Source organism: Berghia stephanieae, chromosome 11 (assembly GCF_034508935.2).
Source record: "Berghia stephanieae isolate SIO BIC M18660-M18661 chromosome 11, UCSD_Bste_1.3, whole genome shotgun sequence".
Lineage (NCBI taxonomy): Eukaryota > Metazoa > Mollusca > Gastropoda > Nudibranchia > Aeolidiidae > Berghia > Berghia stephanieae.
Window position 1 is genome coordinate 32,771,384 of NC_088370.1, and position 24,052 is coordinate 32,795,435.

At 36.2% G+C, this 24,052-nt stretch overlaps 1 protein-coding gene across 2 annotated transcripts in view; it reads left to right on the forward strand.

The window, feature by feature from the left end:
- The window catches only part of LOC144956594 (isatin hydrolase-like), a 25,832-nt gene continuing 1,780 nt past the window's right edge, over nucleotides 1-24,052 (forward strand). The window contains exons 1-6 of one of the 2 annotated variants that reach the window (XM_078887194.1): nucleotides 1-108; nucleotides 6,298-6,385; nucleotides 8,315-8,511; nucleotides 16,432-16,505; nucleotides 20,436-20,548; nucleotides 22,537-22,664. In XM_078887194.1, coding sequence (XP_078743320.1) covers nucleotides 8,327-8,511; nucleotides 16,432-16,505; nucleotides 20,436-20,548; nucleotides 22,537-22,664 — 500 coding nt within the window. In that variant the 5' untranslated portion in view covers nucleotides 1-108; nucleotides 6,298-6,385; nucleotides 8,315-8,326. Of the gene's footprint in view, nucleotides 114-6,297; nucleotides 6,386-8,314; nucleotides 8,512-16,431; nucleotides 16,506-20,435; nucleotides 20,549-22,536; nucleotides 22,665-24,052 lie in introns of both variants that reach the window. The other variant, XM_078887193.1, reaches the window with a different exon arrangement.

The window sequence follows — 24,052 nt, forward strand, 5'->3', positions numbered from 1 at the left end:
TGAACACTGCGGAAGATGTAGACATAAGACAATTTAAGTTGCTCCATTTTTGGGGTTTTATTTAAAAGGAGGTGCCAATTATTTCTCTGTCGTCGGTCTGGAGTTTCTGTAATGTAAACGTTTTCATTCTTTTATTTTGTTTTTGTTGTCGACTGAATAGAATAGAATAGAAGGTATCGACGTCGCTTGATTAGGCCACTGGCCTGTCGCCGAGTCTTTCCAGTCACTGAATGTCTTGTCCACAACAGATCTAATGCATTTCCCTACCTGATCTTGTGATCAGGGACTAGCCTACACTACACTTTCTCTACTGATCTTTTGATCATAGATATTTTGGGTGGGAGGCACTTCGCCACTATGCATATTATAACTTTCCATCACAACATCTAATCTATTCTTGAAAGCATTGACGTTCGGCGCTTCAACGACATTTGCTGGCAATTTGTTCCAACGTCTATAACTCTCTGTGTAAAAAAGTTCTGTCGAAGGGTGTTTTTAACTCTGGGTTTCAGAAGTTTATATGAAGAAGGGTTTTGAGCCCGGAACAGTCCATGTTTGATATTTTGTTATTTATTATATCATATTCAATATCTTCTGTGTTATTGCTTATGTTCTTGTATCTGTTGTCCTTGACTTTCTTGTTACTGATCAAAAATAATATTGTAATATTTAGATGGGGGAGACCTTCCATACGCTACTACATCCCAAGTATTCTTGTTCTAGTAAGGGGTTTGGAAGGGGGGGAAACTTTTTTTTTTGAAGTCTCCCTTCCCCCCCCCCCCCAAACCCCCGACTAGAAGTTCTCGTGTAGGGGGTTTGGGAAAGGAGGAGACTTTGAAAAAAAAAGTTCCCCCCCCCCCTCCCAAACCCCCTTCTAGAACAAGAATACTTGTTGGGATGTAGTATCTTATGGAAGGTCTCCACATATCTTCTGTGTTATTTCTCATTTTCTTGTATCTGTTGTACTAGATTTTCTTGTTACTGTACAAAAATAATGTTGTGATATTTAGATGGGGGCCTTAGTTTTTGATTATCGTCAAAAATAATAATTGTTAACTCGCTAAATCCTAGAGATTTTTGCTACTTTTTAAAATTGGAAAAAATAATGTGTTAAAATGAGCATGTGTATATTTACTTTTATTCAACTATCATTAACATGTAAAAATAAAAAAAAATTAGCTTCGATACTACGCCAATATTTTGTCTCAGAAAAATGTGATAAATAGGCATGGGGTAAAAGTAACCCCGGTTAACTACGGACATAGTCTGTGTTAGGGTTGAGTGAGTTGAGGCTATTTTTTAAGATAATCACTGATAAGCTAAAATACATTTGTGAGAATGCGAAATAATGGATTTTAGTTCTGGGGTCTTCAATTGTATGATAATATTTTTTTTAAAAATAGAATTTTGGGAGTCCTTCCGAAAGCTCATACATCCCCAGTATTCTTGTTTGTTTTATAATTTCTAGTAGGGTGTAGGAGGGGGGAAAATTTTTTTTTTTTTAAGTCTCCCCCCTCCCAAACCCCCTACTAGTACAAGTATATTGGGGATGTAGGAATTTTGGAAGGCCTCCCAGAGCTTTTATATAGCGCAATATCCACTAAATGTGCTCAAAGCGCTTTACAAAGGGTCCTTGACCATCAGCAACACTTAATATGTAGAACGAGACATGACACCTGTTAGGCGATATTACAATTTTTTTCCTACAGAGACAACGCTGTTGACGGCCAGGTCCTCATTTTACACCTGAGTATGTTGAGAGAATGTGAGTAAAGAGTTTTTTACAAGGACTCAACTATGCGCCGAGCGAGGCTCGAACCCAGGACCTTCCGATTCAAAAGCGAGTGTCATACCACTAGACCACATAGCCCCGTTTAGGTATGAAAAATTGTATACTCCGTGACGAGGTGATTATAACAATGGATTTTCAAAAACCAGAACGCTTACTTAAATGATCGGTCAGGACACGAGGAAGCCTAGTGGAATAAATTAATTTTCATTATACCGAACATTAACATAAAACTACTTAAAATAATAAAGAAGAGAGAGAGAGAGAGAGAGAGAGAGAGAGAGAGAGAGAAGGAGAGAGAGAGAGTAAGAGAGAGATTGAGAGAGAAAGAAATGGAGACAGAGAGAAAGAGAGAGAGAGAGAGAGATGGAGAGACATACATAGAAAGAGAGATAGAGCGAGAGAGAGAGAGAGACAGAGAGAGAGATGAGGGGGGGGGACACACTTAGAAAGAGAGAGAGAGCGAGCGAGAGAGAGAGAGAGAGACATAGAAAGAGATAGAGCGAGCGAGAGAGAGAGAGAGCGAGAGAGAGAGAGAGAGAGATAGAAAGAGAGATAGAGCGAGCGAGAGAGAGAGAGATAGGGTGAGACACACATAGAAAGAGAGATAGAGAGAGAGAGAGAGAGAGGGAGAGGAGAGAGGGAGAGGAGAGACACACATAGAAAGAGAGATAGAGCGAGCGAGCGAGCGAGAGAGAGAGAGAGAGAGAGAGAGAGAGAGAGAGAGAGAGAGAGGGAGAGGAGAGACACACATAGAAAGAGAGATAGAGCGAGCGAGCGAGAGAGAGAGAGAGAGAGAGAGAGAGAGAGAGAGAGGGGGGGGGGGGTAGAATAGTAGGTGGTTTTGTACCATATTTCTCTAGAAAATAAATGAAAAAATTATAGAATCGTAGAGGAGACGCGAGAGCATAGTTGGTATAAGTAAAAATCACACCACAATAAGGACAAGCATCGGCTCCAGAAGCAGTTTTAAACCAGTGTCTGAACGCTGAAGTGATTATATTGCTGGATATTGTTATAATCTGGCGGAAAGTTCTGATTGCTTGTTTTTCTTTTTCTTTTTTCTTTTTTTTTTTTTGGTTGTTGTAATAGTCAGTTGTTTATTTGTTTGTTTATTATCTTTTTTGCGACAGATTTATGTCCTATCAACATCATATGTGGAAAGTTGTGAAAGAAACAGTTTCAGACAAAACAGAAAGAAAAATACAAGGAAAAATTCATCCAAAAAATAAATGATGTTACCTAATTAATTTTTTTTTAAAAACAGTCTATTTAACTTGGACATTGTTTAGTAAACATCTTTACAGATTTTTGTCTTTCACCAGTTCATGCTCTCTACTTTGATATACAGTCCTATCCAAAGGGTATCAACCAATAGTTACCATCCGTTTAACTCTGCAGAATCCCCCCTGCCCCCCCCCCACCTCCCTCCCTCCCCGTTTCCTAAACTCTATATTTCCATGTTTCTTAAATCTCTGGCAAACAACCTTTTTTTGATACCTTTTTTTTCAAACTTCTGGAATGTTCATTGGATCGTATGCTTAAATTATAAATAGTTATAAACGATTACAATTTATATAGCGCCAATCTCCACCTAACGCGTACAATGACCCTTTACAAGACATAGGTGATGTGAGAATTGTAACCCTCTCCTTACCAACTATAGGAAAATCGTCACATTCGTTTCGATACAACCAACATTTTTATTACTCAAATTTCTTTTGTACATCATAAAATTTAAAGAAAATAAACAGTGTGTTGTAGGTAGAACATGTTTTGCTAAAGAATTTATGTATCTCAAGAACTTACGGCTATTGCTTTTGAGTGATAAAAAATATATTTTTGTGTTAGTTGGGTGTGAAGTTTTGGGGAAAATCATGAAAAAGGCTGTTAAGGAGAGAGTTAAGAAAATTAAATATTAAATTTTGAAATATTAAGGGATAGTAAGATCTAAAATGTCCTGTCTTCAGTCTAGACTTGAAGCACTCAATACTTTGAGAGCGTTTGGGAATAGACCGAGAGAGAAATCATAATAGACAACGTCACTATGTGAGTATCACTCAAATGTGACCCGTCGGATCAGAGCGGTGCTATGTCGGGACGATCTAATTGCATGCAATCGAAGTTATGGCCTTGAATCTTCAAGATATTCTGGCCAAACACAATCTCAATGAGGACCTTAGAGCAGGAGCTGAAATGGAGTCTATGGAGAGTCTTATTAAAAGAAGAAGATGGCAATGGTTGGGCATGTCTGTCGCAGATCTGATGAAACACTGATAAAAAATGCTCTGCGATGGGCACCCCAAGGAAAGAGGAAGAGAGGCCGCCCCAAGGAGACTTGGAGACGTACCGTAGAGAGAGAGGCCTAAAACAGAGAGAGGCCTGTCTGTCCCTCGAGATGGCCCTACGAATAGCTGTTGACAGGACCAGGTAGAGATCCCTTGCATCGTCTCAAGTGCCAGTAGGCCCGAAGAGGATTTACCCTCTCCTTACCAACTACAGGGAAATCGTCATATTCGTTACGATACTGTAATGAACTGACAAACCAACCGGTAGCCATTGTGTTGAACATTTTTAAATGACTCATTCAAGGGATATAACTCAAGAATAACATAGGATGTACAAGGACCAAGGATTAATTCCCTTTACATGGTAATATAAACACTTCGACTACTACAGATACAACCAACATTTTTCTTATTCAAATGTCTTTTGTACTTCATAAAATGTAAAGAAAATAACAGCGTGTGGGATGGCATGTTTTGCTAAAGTAATTATGTATGGCAAGAATTTTACTGCTATGATGCCAGAGTGATCAAAAATATATTTTTTTGTTAGTTGAGTGTGGAGTTTTGGGGAAAATCCTGAAAATGTCTGGATACACTTTTATACTCGTCGTGGAAGTATTTCGTAAGGGCGTCGCCATTTTCCCGATAGTTTAGAACCAGTTACTAAGTTACTATGTGTCATTATGAGGGAAGCGAATAAAAGGAACCCTTCCTGAGAAGCTCACAACATTGCCATCCGGAAATATAACGAGCCAACACACAAAACTATCTGTGTCCTTGAACGTTTATAGTCCGGATAATAAGTTTAGTGAGAACTACTCATTAAAAAAACAAACAATAACATATACCTTAGTGACGTCATCTTCATTCTATCTATTGTCGATGTGACATTTGTGTGTAGCAGTTTTATAATAGTTAATGCCAGGACGAACGAGGTTATGGGGATTGAATTTATAGCCACTATTATAAATCTTGGGGTTAAGTTATATTCATTGTGGTAGAGGGTAATAAATGCAATATGAAAAAAAAACATGCAAAAAGAAAGAAAAAAGAAAGTTCGTAACTCTTATCATATAAATTCTAAGATCACTTTTAAGGGTCAGATTCATTCCAACGTCATACCGTTTTGACCGGACAGTTCACATTCGTTGTGAACAAAAAGGAGACGGGGGCATATTTCATTGACACTTCACAGTGTGGTCGTTGTTTGCAGTGAGTTTGTCCCACGGATATCACAGTTCTAGAATAAGACGACGATATTAATTAAGTATAGCAAAACAACTTATTCTGTCCTTGCTTCTTCTTCCTCATGTACAAAGTCTGTGCCAGACATCGGTGATCATGGTACGCCATTCATCTCTCTGATCAGATAACAACCCTCAGAAAACTAATACGACTCTTCTCCTTCTTTGTCACCCAGCTGTTCAAACTATTCAAATATGTTTTTCTTGGTCTACCTTTACTCTTTTTACCTTCTATCTTTCCTGTGAGAGCAAGATGTTCAATACATTTATGTCGATTTATGTGCCCTAAAAATTGCATTTGTCTTTTTCTTACTGTACGAATTAATAACCTTTTAGTTTCAGTTTGCTCAAATACTTCTTCATTAGTTTTCTTCTCTATCCATGAGATTCTTAACATCCTTCTAAGAAACCACATTTATTTCTGCTGCCTCCAGTTTCTTTCTAATGTCTTCTGTCCTTGTTTATCTCTTGAGAATACCAAAGTGACAAAGCAGCGGGTGTTCGATGGTTGAAGTCTGTGATCTGGAAATGTGTGCATGAAAACGTGCTAGACAAGCAGACATTAAAAAATAATATAAACAAAGTAAAAAAAAAACATTCCTAAGTCTCCGCCTGCCTCGACTGGGGATTGAACCACAGACCACCTGATTACAGGTTGGATCTCCTGGAGGTAATCTGATTTTTTAGAATTGATTTTTTTTTGATAATCAAGAGGTCTGAGGTTTGATCCCAAGTCGAGGTAGGCGGAGTTTTTGGAATGATTTTTTTGTTGTTATCTTCTTATTTCTTCTTTCTGATTATTGGCAAGTATTTATGAACACCTTTCAGATTTCCGACTGAACCCATTTCCTACTTCCGGCTTTGTTTTCGTAGATATTTTCAAGAGAAAGGCAGTCTGACTTTTGGGACAACTTCTTTCATGTATTTATTTTTTCTTTCTTGGTTGTCTGACAACTTTTCATTCACACCTTTTCAGATTTTTGTTTGTCTCTACGGAAAGGACAGGACATTTTTTTGTGATTGGAATCTTCAAGGGCTGGAACGTCCATCACCAAGGGTCAAAGGTGAGTTTTATGTTTCTAGACTATCCATTCTGAGGATTAGAAAATGAAATGTGGCAAAAAGCCTGAATGTCAATTTATGTTGTGATGAAACAGAATCCAAAAATGGAATTATAACAAGTTAAATGCAGCACTCTGGAGAGACACGTATTTAAAAGTTGGTCAGAAACTTGTCCTTCAAATTTCGACCAATTTAAATGAACCTAAAATTGGCAAAACTCTCAAACCTGGGACCTCGCGAGGTCTTCCACGAAGTCCAAGATCTGAGATTATTTGCTAAGGTGAAGGTCATTTAAATTGATCGATATTTGAGAAAGGAGTTTTCTGGCCAAATATTTTTTATTCGCGTCTTTCCGGAATAGCACTGAACTGGTTAGGTGAAAAGATTCGAACTACAACATTTGAGTCATACCAGTTGCCTCTAGTTGTACTCAAGGAAACAATTAATAATTCCATTGGATTTACTAAAGTAATGCTCACTGTTCACCTTCATTTAGTGAAGGGCACTGTGTATTGTAAAGTAATTTTTCGACCAGTATTAGGCAATGAGTTAACGAAGGCTACGATTGAGCCGTAACTGTGGTTGATCTGTAGTCTTGGAATAGACCCTGATGACATATTTCCCCCTCGGAAGTGAATAAAGGGAATATATTTTTATTATTTCGGTTACAAATTAAGATGTTTTCACTCTGAAACCGGAAGACTGGTTTCACACTTCCAAGTAGTTTGGAACCAGTATTTTGACTTCACATTATTGTTGTTCCCAACTAGAGTCACTTTTTGTTCTTGCACCTCTTCATTACCCGTCACCTACGTACATCCAGTTAAACATATTTAGAACAATTTATATGCTGTCCCGGGTGTAAAACGTTATATATAAAGTAAGATGTCATTTTAAAGGAATATTATTCAACGCCAGTAGTGTAATAGTAATTTCTTTGTCAGAGATAACGCTATTAACTGCCAGTTTATACCTGATTACGGTGAGAGAATACAAATATAGAGACTTTTCCAGGACTCAACTTTCTCAGAAATTATGGACTAGAACCCAGGACCTTCCTGTCTTAATGCAAATGCCATACCACTCGATCACAAAGACGTTTAAAGAAGAAAGGGATGTAATAGTTTCTCAAAGGGTCAAAAAAACTGTTGAAAAATTATTAACTTTGTCTACATCTTTTTGGCACCTTTAAATCTTTCCTTACCGATCATTTTCATTATTTTCCCCAAAAATGGCAGGATTACCCAGCAGAAAAATAGATTTTTAAACTCAAACAAGCTCTCTACAAAATAGCTTTATGTTCCTAGTAATTAAACACATGACATTGTTCAAAGTTTGTGATGTACAAAATAAATCTGAATAAGAAAACTGTATATTGTGTCGTAACAAATGTGACGATTTTGCTGCAGGTGGTAAGGAGAGAGTTAAAGCTATTATTGCTGGAACATTTGCTGCCATAATCCTAACTTTTTAAAACTTATTTTTACTTCTCAAGCCAGTAAAAAATCTGATGTTACTCAAAGGTTACCAATCTTTCAAAATAGTTAGAAATTTGGAATGTTTGTTTCAAATATTAGAAAAAAAACCCGAACAGCCTCATGGCAATAGGCTTCAACAGTCGTGACGTCACTTCCCTCGTAATAACGCAAACTAACTCAGTAACTGGTTCTAAAATATCGGAACAATGGCGGACGCCCTATGAAATACTTCTCCGACAAGCATAAAAGGAGTATCCAGAGGAGTAAAACATTATAAATCTGATCACGTTTTGACTTTTATACATTCTGATCACATGACATCTGAACACGTTCTAGCCAGCATGAAGAATAAAAAGTACGGATTTTCTTGGTTTAGAACCAAGCTGCTGGTTGCTGGGCGGACATGACATCAGACTATTGAATCCCATTCTCTCATAATAAAATATACCTCAGATTGAAGACAAAATGGCGGCGTTCTCGCTGAGTGCATGCTGGTCAATTTTGGTCGTCATGGCAACCGTGCATACAACACTGTCAAAGCTGGTGGATCTGTCGCATGACCATTATGAAACAACCTTCATGTTTACCGCTGAAGTGCCTAAATATAAGAAGGAAGTAATGTTTAAAGGAGAGTATGCCCCGGGAGTTTTGTAAGTATGCGGACAATAAAACTAGATATTATCATTCTTATTATTATTATTGTTATTATTATTATTATTATTATTATTATTATTATTATTATTATTATTATTATTATTATTATTATTATTATTATTATTATTATTATTATTATTATTATTATTATTATTATTATTGTTATTATTATTAGAATTATTATTATTATTATTATTATAGTAGTAGTAGTAGTAGTAGTAGTAGTAGTAGTAGTAGTAGTAGTAGTAGTAGTAGTAGTAGTAGTAGTAGTAGTAGTAGTAGTAGTATCATCATCATCATCATCATCATCATCATCATAATGTAATTTTTTGTTCGGAAACTTTTTAGTTTTCATATGTTTCGTTCTGGATCATAATGCATTCCAAAATATTTCCTTTTTTAGGTGAATGCGATTATCACAGATTATGTCCCTTGGTTGTACTATTAAGATGACAGCACACATGTAAACATTATTTCTTGGGGCTCTGTGGGTTGTAAAAGTTAACAAACCGACAGCAACACACAATTCATAAAAAAAAAGAACAAGCCACAACACAAAGATATTAGTCCCGTGTGGATGGGTCTTTGGAATTAATCTTTGTCCACAAATCAAGGGTCTGAATGTGATAGATAATGCATTCACTCATTAGCTTGCGAAACAGTTAACAAATATTGAATTTTAAAGCTCAACTTATAAAAATCAAACTTAAACAAATGTCCAAAACAATGTCAATGATTTTTGTTTCCTAAACTTTAAAATCTGAATAGGTTAGTATTGAACAGTTTCGGACAAATCAGAAAGATAATACAAGAAAAAATTGTCCCAAAAATTCAGACCACCTCAAATGGGGATCGGACCTCAGACCATCCAATTACAGGTCAGGCGTCCAACCATTACACCACAGCGGTTACTTGATAGATCAAAAAATGGTCATGTTCTATATTAACTTTCCATGTGCTCGAGGACATTGTTACATTGCAAAATGTGCTCAAAGTGACCCACATAGTGAAAAGTGTTTACAGATTTTGAACTATCTAACATTACGATTGGTCATTGTGTTCAGCTTGACAAATGGGTATGTTTACAACTTCCATAAACAAAGCAGCGTGTTAACATTTGTTCAGAAATGTCCAATCGTTGGACAGAAAAAAATCACGTGCTGATGACTCGGTTGGACGAAAATATGAATAAAGATCGCTCCCTAGATGGTTCCTCTGTGACCTCTAGTTGCTAAGCCTGTCAAGCTATTGACATGGATGCCTTTTTAATTATTATCTTATAGTATGAGCCTTCAGTTCTTCAATCAACATACAATGCATACACTTTAGTAAAGTACTTCAGTTATCGTATATTTTATCAAAATTAGTCAGATAAACATTTAAGTTATCGATTGTCGTTCCAGTTCCAAAAAAGCGTTGTCCGACCGTTTTGAACGACTTCCGTCCAGTGGCGCTTACATCGCTTGTAATGAAATGTTTAGAAAAAAATGTTAAATCTGAGCTCCTGCAAAAATGTTATGGCCTGAAATTGCTAGCTCCGTACCAATTTGCATACCAGCACTATTAACCGCCACAAATTCGATCTCAAAACACGTTGACCAAACGCCCTCGATTTACGCCAGAATCCTGTTTGTCGACTTTTCGTCAGCTTTTAATGCCATGAACACAGATATTTTGCTTCAAAAGTGGTGCAACATGGATATTCCAAACTACCGTCAACTGGGGTGACTTTGCCTTCAGGGGTGACTTTGCCTCTATAGATTTGGACAAACTAGATAATACTCAGATTTGCAACAGTTATTTCTATTGATAAAAATCAAGTCCTCTAATAAGGGAAATAACTGCAACAAGCCTGAGAGAATAGTCCAAATTCTCAAAATCGGTTGAAGCAAAGTCACCCCGAGAGGCACAGTCACCCCAGTTGACGGTACCTTATTAAATGGTATAAAGAGTTTCTGACCCATAGACCGCAATGTGTAAAATTGGGTGAACATATCTCCAACAAAAGAACGTTGTCGAAAGGTTGTCCCCAAGGCTGCGTGAGTTCCCCAATCCTGTACATCTTATACACCAACGACTGCAGACCATCCTTTGAAAATTGTTTTATAGTGAAATATGCAGATGATACTGCTATTCTTGGCTTATTAAAAGATAAAGTTACCGAAAAGAATTATTTCAAACAAATAAATATATTCACCGATTGGTGTGAACAAAATCATCTTGAATAAAATGTTGAAAAAACGAAAGAACAGGTGTTTGGTGTAAAAAATAAAAACGACTTAAAGTGTGTGACGATCGGTAAAGATGATGTTGAGATAGTTGAATATTTAAAATATTTAGGAATAACCATTGATAGTTCCCTCAATTTCTCTCAACATATTAATATAATATCCAAGAAAGTTGCCCAAAGATTATTCATCCTAAGGAAATTGAGAACATTTCAAGTAAGGAAGAAAACTATGTTAAGAGTTTATGACTCATTGATTAAAGTGTAATTGCGTTTGGCTGCACCATATGGTTTGGCGGATGCCGACTTAAAGATAAATCAAAAATTTCAAAATCTATCAAAGAGGCATCAAAATTAATAAACCATCCTCTTGATGGAGTAGAAAGAATTCATGGACGGAAAAGCAATAGAAAGGAAAGCATTCTCAATTACCAACAATAAAAAACATATTTTATACCATGAATTTAGTCTTTTACCATCTGAGAGAAGGTTTTGTCAGATTAAATGTAGAACTAACAAGTATAAATCAACGTTCGTTCCATCAGCAATAAAAATTTTGAATATTTCATATGGTACAGAAAAACCAAGGATTGATAAGTTGACTGATTAACTGATTAATTCATTTAATGTTAGATTAACTGACCAATTGATAATGATGATAATTTTTGGTGTCGAATTGCCACAATTGTAACAAATTGAAAACGAAATGAATATGTTTATGCACGTGTGAAAGAAAGAGAGGAAGAGAGAGAGAGAGAGAGAGAGAGAGAGAGTGTGTGTGTGTGTGTGTGTGTGAGAGAGAGAGAGAATGAGAGAGAGAGAGAGAGAGAAAATAAGTAGGAGTGAAATATCTGTTCAATGTTACAGTTATCATTTAACGTTATAACAAGTGTAACTAAATGACAAATTGCCATATTTATGGACGATAAAGATCTATTATTATTTTTTTTTTTTTTGACTCTAAAATTTAAACTAAAGTATATTTTGGCCCTGAAACCAACCGCTGACCGTGAACCAAAGACCCATATCACCTAAAGTGCTTGGCTATAACCGGTGTAAACAGACCACAGATTTTGAGCATCACTCAGGATTTCGACACGGATGATTGAATAAAAAATGCATTGTATCGTCATGTTTTGCAATGCAATTCCTTTATCAGTGTGTCAAAATATTGTGAGAAATACTTATCAACAGGACATGACCTAATGGGAGCGATCTATATTCATGTTTTTGTCCAACCCAGTCATCAATCACATGATTTATTGATGTCCAACGATTGGATATTTCTTAACAAACGTAAACACTGTGCATTCTTTATGAAAATTGTACACATACTTATGTGTCAAAAGGACCAATCGTGATTCTAGATATTATTTCAAAAGCTGTGAACACTTTTCACTATATAGGTCATTTTGAGCACACTTTGCAATGTGACCAATGACCTCGAGCACATGGAATGGTAATATAGATCATGCCCATTGTGTGTTTGACATGACGCACTAATGGTATCTCACGACTTAAATACAGGAAAAAATAGTCAAAGGGACCTGACCTAATTGTGTGTTTGACATGACGTACTAATGGTATCTCAGGCCTTAAATACAGGAAATAAATAATCAAAGGGACATGACCTAATTGTGTGTTTGACATGACGTACTAATGGTATCTCAGGCCTTAAATACAGGAAATAAATAATCAAAGGGACATGACCTAATTGTGTGTTTGACATGACGTACTAATGGTATCTCAGGCCTTAAATACAGGAAATAAATAATCAAAGGGACCTGACCTAATTGTGTGTTTGACATGACATACTAATGGTATCTCAGGCCTTAAATACAGGTAATAAATAGTCAAAGGGACATGACCTAATTGTGTGTTTGACATGACGTACTAATGGTATCTCAGGCCTTAAATACAGGTAATAAATAGTCAAAGGGACATGACCTAATTGTGTGTTTGAAATGACGTACTAATGGTATCTCAGGCCTTAAATACAGGTAATATATAGTCAAAGGGACATGGCATAATTGTGTGTTTGACATGACGTACTTATGGTATCTCAGGCCTTAAATACAGGAAATAAATAGTCAAAGGGACATGACCTAACTGTGTGTTTGACATGACGTACTAGGTATCTCAGGCCTTAAATACAGGAAATAAATAGTCAAAGGGACATGACCTAATTGTGTGTTTGACATGTACTAATGGTATCTCAGGCCTTAAATACAGGTAATAAATAGTCAAATGGACATGACCTAATTGTGTGTTTGACATGACGCACTAATGGTATCTCAGGCCTTAAATACAGGAAATAAATAGTCAAAGGGACATGAACTAATTGTATGTTTGACATGACGTACTAATGGTATCTCAGGCCTTAAATACAGGAAATAAATAGTCAAAGGGGCATGACATAATTGTGTGTTTGACATGACGTACTTATGGTATCTCAGGCCTTAAATACAGGAAATAAATAGTCAAAGGGACCTGAACTAATTGTGTGTTTGACATGACATACTAATGGTATCTCAGGCCTTAAATACAGGTAATAAATAGTCAAAGGGACATGACCTAATTGTATGTTTGACATGACGTACTAATGGTATCTCAGGCCTTAAATACAGGTAATAAATAGTCAAAGGGCCATGACCTAATTGTGTGTTTGACATGACGTACTAATGGTATCTCAGGCCTTAAATACAGGAAATAAATAGTCAAAGGGACATGACCTAATTGTGTCTTTGACATGACGTACTAATGGTATCTCAGGCCTTAAATACAGGAAATAAATAGTCAAAGGGACTGACCTAATTGTGTGTTTGACATGACGTACTAATGGTATCTCAGGCCTTAAATACAGGTAATAAATAGTCAAAGGGACGTGACCTAATTGTGTGTTTGACATGACGCACTAATGGTATCTCAGGCCTTAAATACAGGAAATAAATAGTCAAAGGGACATGACCTAATTGTGTGTTTGACATGACGCACTAATGGTATCTCAGGCCTTAAATACAGGAAAATATATAGTCAAAGGGACATGACCTAATTGTGTGTTTGACATGACGCACCATGTATGCCAGGCCTTAAATACAGGAAATAAATAGTCAAAGGGACCTGACCTAATTGTGTGTTTGACATGACGTACTAATGGTATCTCAGGCCTTAAATACAGGAAATAAATAGTCAAAGTGACGAAACAGGGTGAATAGCAGGAGATAATCTGGCTGATGAATACTTAGTAGCGGGCGTCATCATCAAGTGCCAGGCCTGTTGCAGACATCGGCAATCATGTCCCTCCAACCATCTGTCCTCAGATCTTCTCAATAGCTCGATTCCTGTTCCTCCTCCACCAATCCATGCGTTCAGATTGTCAATGTAATCTATCCTCTGTCTCCCTCTTCTTTTCTTCCCAGCAACTTTACCCGTAAGTACAATCTTTCCGTTTTTTCTGTAAATATGTCCGAGAAATTTTAACTGTCTTTTTCTGATTGTGTTTACCAAAGTTGGTCGTACTCCAATTTCATTTAATGCCTCCTCGTTTTTTTAAATTTTATCTTTCCATGAGATTATCAGAATGCGTCTATAAAACCAAATTTCGGCTGCAGTTATTTTACGGTCACAATCTTTGTTAATCTTCCAACACTCGCTGCCATAAAGAAGCACAGACCACATGTATGATTTTATTACCCGGAGTTTTGTTGCCATCTCAATGTTGCGGTTGTTCATTATTTGCTTTAATTGATTATATATGTTATAACGGGCGTACCATCAAGTTAATACTTATATTCTTCCTCAAAAGAAAACTCGTTCTTAACAAACACACATTGAATCACGAAAGGACAAGGCAGGACAACGGCATTGGAGTAGCAAGCAGCATGTTCAGTTTGAAAATATCAACGTGACAAATTATAGTGCGGCATTTAACCATATGTGCGTTCATATTTTTAAGCTTTTATATAGCGTAATATCAACCAAGTGTGCTCAAAGCTCTTTACAAAGGGTCCCAGACCAACAGCAACATGTAGAATGAGCCACAACGCCTGTTAGGCGATATTGCATTTTTTTCGACAGAGACATAGCTGTTAACGGCCAGGTGCGCATTTTACACCCAAGTGAGGTGAGAGAAATGTGACTAAAGAACCTTTTCCAAGGACTCAACTATGCGCCGAGCAAGGCTCGAACCCAGAACGTTCCGATCCGAAAGCCAGTGTCATACCACAAGACCACATAGCCGCATAGTTAACTGGAAACTACTCGTATTTAAACATTAGGCTTGAAAACTTGTCCTTCCACATTTTCAAATACGTGTCTTTCTAGATTTCGGCAGTAACTGGTTTAAAAAAACAAAAACTTCCGAGTAATGTAAATTTATGAACATTTAAACTTTTAAACACATTTCTCTGCATTTAGGTCATTCTAACACATTACCATACTGATATGGCGGATGGGTGGGCGGGGGTGGTGAGGGGTGTCAGATTGAAGATAGTTGAATATTCGCCATGAGGAGCTCTGCATTTTATATTGGGAACGTATCTAGAGCTAGATCTTTTATAGTGAGCAATATCCCCTTAACGCGCTCAAAACGCTTTACAACAGACGTAAGAGCAGACAAGAGATGGATTTTTCAATATATAGTAATGGCAATAGGAAGAGGACTGACTGAGATCATATCTTGCTTTTAATTTCTGTTTTTAATCCCGTTATCCACCAATAAGACAAGAATGAAAGTAGTGGAAACATAATATGTTATAAGTACCCTTTTAAACGGTTGTGAAACGTGGACGCTTGAAAAGAATGCACTAGGAAGTTAGAGGCATTTGAGATGTGGATGAATAGAAGAATGTTGAGGCTATCATGGGCAGACAAGTATACGAACGAGGAAGTGTTGGCGAAAGTGGGAAAAGGAAGAATATTGATAGATACCATCATAAAAAAGGCAGCTCGGGTTTCTGGGAATGTGTGGAGAAAGGACGGGATAGAACAGTTGGCAACATGTTGAATGATCGAAGGAAAGAGAGCTAGAGGAAGACAGAGAATGACACGTTTAAATAACCTAACAATGGCCAAATGTGATTTGAAAAGCAACGCAGACTTTATGCGCACCGCAGAGGATCGTGATACGTGGAGACAACAAACCGGCAACGTGCTCAAGAGTACAAGCCGTGATGGATGATGGTCCACCAAGTAGTGAGTAGGTTGCTTATCCCTTGGGTGCCTGTATACTTATTTCAAGGTGTAAAAGATGTTGGTACGATCAATATTACGTGAGACACCCAGAATCTGAAATACACTTGAGCTCCAGGGACCATATTATAACTTCACTTCGTATACGTCACCAACTAAAGACTTCAGTTCTCTCTGTCGGCTGCATCAACATCGATTTTATTCCAGATCAGGCCAGACTCTTTCAGCTCTGTATCCTTGGATCGTCTCCAGGTGCTTTAGCTTTGCCTCTCTGTCTTGTGCCATCAGACGTTCAGTTCTTAACAAAGCAGTTGTCTCCATTCTGACAGCATGTCTTAGCCATCTCCATTGAGTCTCTTTATAGTCGTCGCTATGCTCATTGTTCCTGTCTTTTCCTTTTTATTTTCATTTCAAAATACTACTTTAGCACATCTAAATGACTCAATACTATTTAGTCACAAATGTTTTGACATTCATATTCTATTTCTAACCCATCCAGCGTTCAGTACTACAAGTATTCCATTGGTGAGCACGGAGGAACCCATATAGATTCCCCAAACCATTTTACAAGGAGTGAGGATGCCGTTTTCATTTTCTTTTCTTTTTAAAATATCTCTCTCTCTCTCTCTCTCTCTCTCTCTCTCTCTCTCTCTCTCTCTCTCTCTCTCTCTCTCTCTCTCTCTCTCTCTTCTCTATATCTGTCTCTTTCCATTCCTTTCTTTATTATTCAATCCCAACATCCTTCTTCTTTCTCTTACTATATTTCACCTCCTCCTCATCTCTCTATTTATCCCCCTTCTCTCTCTCTCTCTCTCTCTCTATATATATATATATATATATATATATATATTATATTATATATATATATATATGTGTGTGTGTGTGTGTGTGTGTGTGTGTGTGTGTACATATTACATTCCACGCCTATATCTCTTTCTCACCATCTTTGTCTCACCTCTTTCTCTGCTAAATATATAATATAAACAACAATCTCTTTCTGTCTCCTTCTCTCTCTGTTTATCCCTCTCCCTCACCCCACCTCTCTCTCTCTCTCTCTCTCTCTCTCTCTCTCTCTCTCTCATAGACATTGTACACGTCCATTATATCACTCAATCCTAGAGATTTTTCCTGCTTTTCAAAATTGGAGAAAATTATATTAAAATCAGCATGTACATAGATAGTTTCATTCAACTACCACTAACATGTAAGGTCTAAAAACATTACCTTTGATACTACGCCTATAGTTTGTCTCAGAAAAAATGTAATAAATAGGTATGGGGTGAAAGTAACCCGGGTAAACTACGGATATAGTCGGTGTTAGGGTTGAGGGAGTTAAGCATTCACACCGTCTTAGAGAAGAACAGGAGAAAGGTTTAATCTCCCAAATGCCTGTGAAACATAGAATAAATGGAGATGGACTCATACTTGTGCTGAAACTAATCCGTCTGATGAGAACGAATCCCCTAGACATTAGACTTGAAATTTGTGGTGACATATTTAGGGGGACAGCGTGGCTCAGCGGTTCAGGCTTTTTCTTCGTACCAGAAAGGTACCGAATTCGATCACTCGCCGCTGCCCTGTGTGGCCTTGAGCAAGTCGCCTCGCCTTAGCTCAATTTGCGTCGTTGCACTGCGGCTGACGCCTGGGTTATTCCAGTCTTCCCTTGGAATAGACCCTAAAGAAAAATTTCCCCTATGGGATGAATAAATGGAATTATTATTATTATTATATTATATTATTATATTATTATTATTATTATATTATTATTATATTATTATTATTATTTATTATTATTATTATTATTATTATTATTATTATTATTATTATTATTATTATTATTATTATTATTATTATTATTATTATTATTATTATTATTATTATTATTATTATTATTATTATTATTATTTATTATTATTTTATTATTATTATTATTATTATTATATTATTATTATTATTATTATTATTATTATTATATTATATTATTATTATTATTATTATTATTTATATTATTATTATTATTATTATTATTATTATATTATTATTATCATTAGTTATTATTATTATAATTATTATTATATATTATTATTATATAATTAATTAATAATAATAATAATAATAATAATAATAATAATAATAATAATAATAATAATAATAATAATAATAATAATAATAATAATAATAATAATAATAATAATAATAATATTGATGCGGTGGCCGCGAAAAGTTTGAGACAGGAATCGAAACGGCCAAAAAGCCATGGACACCAGAATGGTGAGTTGAGGACGAGGAAGAAGAGAGCACCAGAAGCAGGGAAGCCAGGCATGAAGTAACTTTAAATGACTATAGATAAAAAAAAACATACCTCTTAATCTAAAGTAAAGACTGAAGTTAGACAATAAAGGAGAAACAATAGTAAAAGTCCGGACAGGGACAATAGAGGAGAAACAATAGTAAAAGTCAGAACTGAGAGAATAAGGAGAAACAATAGTAAAGGTCAGACTAGAAACAATTAGGGAGAAACAATAGTAAAAGTCAGGACTGGGACAATAATATAAGAGAAGCAATAGTAAAAGTCAGGACAGAGACAATATAGGAGAAACAATAGTAAAAGTCAGAATAGAAACAATAAAGGAGAAACAATAGTAAGAGTCAGGACAGGGACAATAATATAGGAGAAACAATAGTAAAAGTCAGAACTGAGACAATTAAAGAGAAACAATAGTAAAAGTCAGACTAGAAACTATTAAGGAGAAACCATACTAAAAGTCAACACAGACTATTCTAAGATACGTTCCAGTTCATCAGAAATTCTTCGTCCAACCAGTTTTGGATTTGCTATTCTGAAGACATTTTTTTCTGGTGAAGTTCAGATGCCCTCGAAAAATTAGTTCCATTGATTTCCCCAGCAATGTCTTTTTGCTTTGGAGTTTGGTTTTATCCTTTATCCAACAGTTACTACACATAACTCTATCCTTACCAGCCAGTTTCTGGATTTTCTCCAAAACTTCACACCCAACTAACACAAAATATATATTTTTTAATCACTCAAACACAATAGCAGTAAGTTCTTGCGATACATAAGTTCTTTAACAAAGCATGCTCTACAACACACTGTTCATTTTCTTTAAATTTGATGATGTACAAGAGAAATTTGAATAAGAAAAATGTTGGTTGTATCGCAACGAATGTGACGATTTTCCTATAATTGGTAAGCAGAGGGTTAATTGTGAAATCAGGGACCAGGAATTGTTATAAGATAAAGACCTAAATAATGAGTACATTTAAAATTTAAAAATTGAACTTTTATATAGTGCAATATCAACTAAACGTGCTCAAAGCGCTTTACAAAGGGTCCCTGACCAACAGCAACACGTAACATAAAGAAAAAAAAAAAGTGTAATATCGCCTAACAGACGTCATGTCCCGTCCTACATGTTAAGTGTTGCTTTTGGCCAGGGACCCTTTGTAAAACGTTTTGAGCACAATTAGTAGATATTGCGCTATATAAAAGCTCTATATTTTTAGCAGTCATACCACATGGCAATACCTGATGACGTGGCATTTCTTATAAGCGAGTTATACATTAAGATTGAACTGTTCTCAGTATAAAATGCAGTCTATGTCGTAGATTTTCAATCAAAACACCTATGTGGCTTTAGAAAGTAATAAATTTGTCAATATACACCCCCAGGTATTAACATTAATTAAGTAATTAATTAATTAATTATTCCTCCTCCTCCTCCTCGTCAATATTTAGTTTTACGTGTTTATCTAGTTCTTTTTTGTTGGTTAATTCATGTCTTCCATCTATCAATCTTCAATATTTTCCTACCGATCTATTTACCTAAATCTAAGAAGTGTAAATTTCGTAAATTATATGTATATAGATATTTATTCCGTGTGCAGAATTTTATAGTTGCAAATTTACCGTTTAATCTAATTCTTTTTTCTTGGTCAATTCATGTCTTCCATCTATCAATCTTTTATATATTTCTATCGATCTATTTATCTAAATCTAATAAGTGTAAATTTCGTAAAAATGTATATAGATCATATTTATTCCGTGCGGGGAATTAGATATATAGTTGCAAATTTACCGGTATATAAAAATTAGAATTGATACGATCTATGGGATGATAATACATACATTTAAACTAAAAGGCTATTAATTCGTACAATAAGAAAAAGACAAATGCAAATTTTAGGACACTTAAATTGACATAAATGTATTGAACACCATGCTCTCACAGGAAAGATAGACGGTAAAAAGAGTAAAGGTAGACCAAGAAAAACATTTGAATAGTTTGAACAGTTGGGTGACAATGAACAATGAAAGAGAAGAGTAATATTCGTTTTCTGAGGTTATCTGATCAGAGAGATGAATGGTCTACCATGGTCACCGATGTCTGGCACAGACTTGGTACTTGATGAAGAAGAATACATACATGTGTTATTAACGACCATCTGTCAAGTGAAGTCTGACTCGAAAATCTTGTTTTACAGCTGGCTACGCTATAGAGCAGATACCCCTAGAGAACACCATTGCTGATGGAGTGATGATTGATTGCTCCAAGGAGACCAGCAAAGATCCTGAATACGTCCTTTCATTACAAAAGGTAATTTCATGTTTCCTAGCAGGTGTTAGATGCTACAATGCGAGACTTTGATTGATGATTATTTTGTGTATCTGTTAGCAGTTTCTCAGTTCATTGAGTATTTGAAAAAAAAATAATCTTGCTCTTGGATCTACATGATTCCCTGTCTTACAAATATTCCTTTTTATGATACTCTATAAATAATCTTATCTATCCCACCATATCTATAACTTTAACTATTTTTTTCAGAAAAATGTAATCAATTTCTCGGAAGATTACATGAAAGAAATTAGAAACTTTTTATGCTCACTTCTTGTGCGGCTATGTGGTCAAGTGGTATGACACTCGCTTTCGGATCGGAAGGTCCTGGGTTCGAGCCTTGCTCGGCCCATAGTTGAGTCATTGGAAAAGGCTCTTTACTCACATTCTCTCGCCGTACTCAGATGTAAGATGAGTACCTGACCGTTAACAGCGTTATCTCAGTCGAAAAAATTGTAATATCGTGTTGTCTCTGTCCGAAAAAATTGTAATATTACTTAACATGCGTCATATACCATCCTACATGTTAAATGTTGCTGTTGGCCAATGATCCCTTATAAAGCGCATTGAGCACGTTTAGAGGATATTGCGCTTTATAAACTCTCAGGGCTTTTTTTCATATGTTACTGCCTATCAAGGCACACAACCAGAGAGTCAAAAGGAAGCTATAGCAGATGAAATAGGAAAGCAAACGCAGTTGTGAAATTATCCCAGCTTTGGGGGTCATGAAACCTGACTCAGTAAAAACGATCTTGAGATTAAATGTCACTCAAAGTAATGGAGAATTCGCGAGGAGCCTGTCATGGTCTCAAGTGAGTAAAGAGCGACTCGACTATGCATAAAGATATGGAGAATGAGGCTCCAGAATTTAATAGTTACTATAAATGAAAAACAATTAACGATTTGTTTAAGATGAAATAAAAGAAAGATGAAATTTAATTAAAAGTTATAAATAGTGATTGTGGCAGTTACAAATAGAAATGTGAATATATTACGTAACTTATTATGATATAATGTCAGGTTCGTAAGGTTACGTTTCCAGGCAGTTGAAAGGCGTGGATTATATATTCCTCCGACAACGGGCTCAGGCTTGTAATGTTCCACTTCCAGGCAGTTGGGAAGGGGTTATTTAGATATTTCTTCGACAGCGGGCTCAGGTTTGATCCTTAAAATGTTTAGGATTACACCGTCAAAGGTAAAAGCTCAGGCGTCTTGATGGTGGAGATTAAATATCCACAAAGTATCAAAAGATAAAAATCTTCAAATATATATGAGGAATGGAACGGCTGGTCGTCCGGCATAGATTGTAGAGAGAAGTGAGTGAAGAATGTCAGACCTATCAGCTTTTATAATAAGTGGCTACGTGACAGAATGTAGAACGAAACGTATTCACTAATTAGAAATTAATTCGAGGGAAAGCTATAAAAGGAAAGACGATCTAATATTAGAAGGAAAGTTTATCTAATCCAACCGAAATATAACTGGAGTGAGATGAATTCAGTTCTTGATAAACTAAAATTTAATAATATAATTGTGAACAACCTTTACTGTGACAGAGCCGACCCCCTTAAAAGGCAAAGTTGGGCCGCTCTGTAGTAAAAGTCTATCTATCCGTTTTTTGACATTATCATTAAGTTTGACTATCTTCCAAACAACAAAACAATGAACCAAAAATAAAAATATATATTTGAAGCTCTTCCGCTCATTTTTAATCAATACTTCTGACTTTAAACGTGAATACTCTATGTGTTGAATATATAACATATATACATAATAGTTTATGTGTTTTAAACATTGATCTGGAGGGCTGAACTGGTGAGTGTACATTACTTAAACGAATTCCAGCAGTAGGGGAAATGTCACTACCAGATTCATAATAGAAGATGATCTAAGTTTGTTGAAAGCGCTATTAATTCATTTAAAAAAATAGAATATCAGTAGATACGTTGTGTTCTATATTCCCTCCAAAGGTCAAAGACTGGGAGAAGAAACATGGAAAAATTCCTCCAAAATCTGCTGTCATCATCAACTTCAATTGGTCAGGTAAATTCAAGGATACCAAGGCCTACTTAGGTACAAAGGACATCACAAATACCAGGTGAAAAATCTACAGACGTATTACGTTAATAAAAGAAAAATAATTGAGAAAGCGGGCGACAAATGAAATATATGTTGGTGGCCTTTCTCTAGGAGACGGTTTTATATGGGGATGGATGGTCAAGACGCTTGAAATTGAATTTATAGACAATTTTAAAAAATAAAACTTTGAATTTTTGGATACCGGTTTATCGCAGACTGAGTCCTTTATGTAAAAGAAATGTCCATTCCACATATTCTATCGATTAAAAAAATATATATTAAAGAGGTTAAGCAGATCATATTTATCACGCATCACGAATCACGTATCTATCACATGGTCATTCTCATCATAAGTGTCGTTATGCGATTTTTGATTGGGTATCAAAATGTAGCTACAATCTTTCATGACCCATAATAAAAATCGCATATATAGGGAATGAGATTAGCGGAAGAGTAGCGTCCCTTAATTGGACGTCACTTTACAGAGAGAACGTCAAAATGATTTTGCGCATGCGTCTCTCTCGACCTCGCTTTCGGTAAAGTGTCTCATGTCGCACAACCAACATGACGTTCTCTCTCTATTAACTTTTCCGATCGTGACTTCCAATCAAGGGACGGTACTCTTCCGCTAATCTCATTCCCTATAGCCACTATTATAAACGTTTAATGAGAATATGATAGATACGTGATAGGTGATGGGTGATGAGTGGTGTGTTTGATCCGCTAAACCTCCTTATCAACGTCGATGTTATTTATGGTCGATAAAGCTTCATTCGCACGATTTCTTTCATGTTTATTTTACATCCAACAACACATATATACGAGGGCTCTTTCATAATTAACCGAAAAGTGCCTGTAAAATCCGCGTTTTTTATGCTATCAACAAAATTCTTGCACGTGTTCATACCTTGACTCGTCCTTCATTTCTCTACGTAACAGCCAAGTCTGTCGACACACTTCTGCCAACGCCGCACCATGGAATAAATACCCTCTCGGAAGAAATTTCCGTCAAGGTTTTGTAGCCATTTCCGCACATGGTCAACAAGCTCTTCATCGACATCAAAGCGCTTTCCTGCCAGCTCACGTTCCAGTGGCCCAAAGAGGTGATAATCAGATGGTGCGAGGTCTGGACTGTGTGGTGGGTGTGGCAAAATCTCCCATCCATATTTCTCTAGCCAACCTTGCGTCACTCGTCCTGTGTGGGGTGTAGCGTTGTCGTGTTGCAAAATGACCCCGTTGGTCAACTACCCTGGGCGCTTTCTGCGAATGGCCTCCCTAAGCTTGTCAAGAGTTTGGCAGTACCTTGCAGCATTTATTGTTTCTCCAGGTTGTAAGGTTTCGAACAGAATAACACCACGTCTGTCCCAGAAAACAGTTCCCATTATTTTCTTTGCTAACCGCATGACT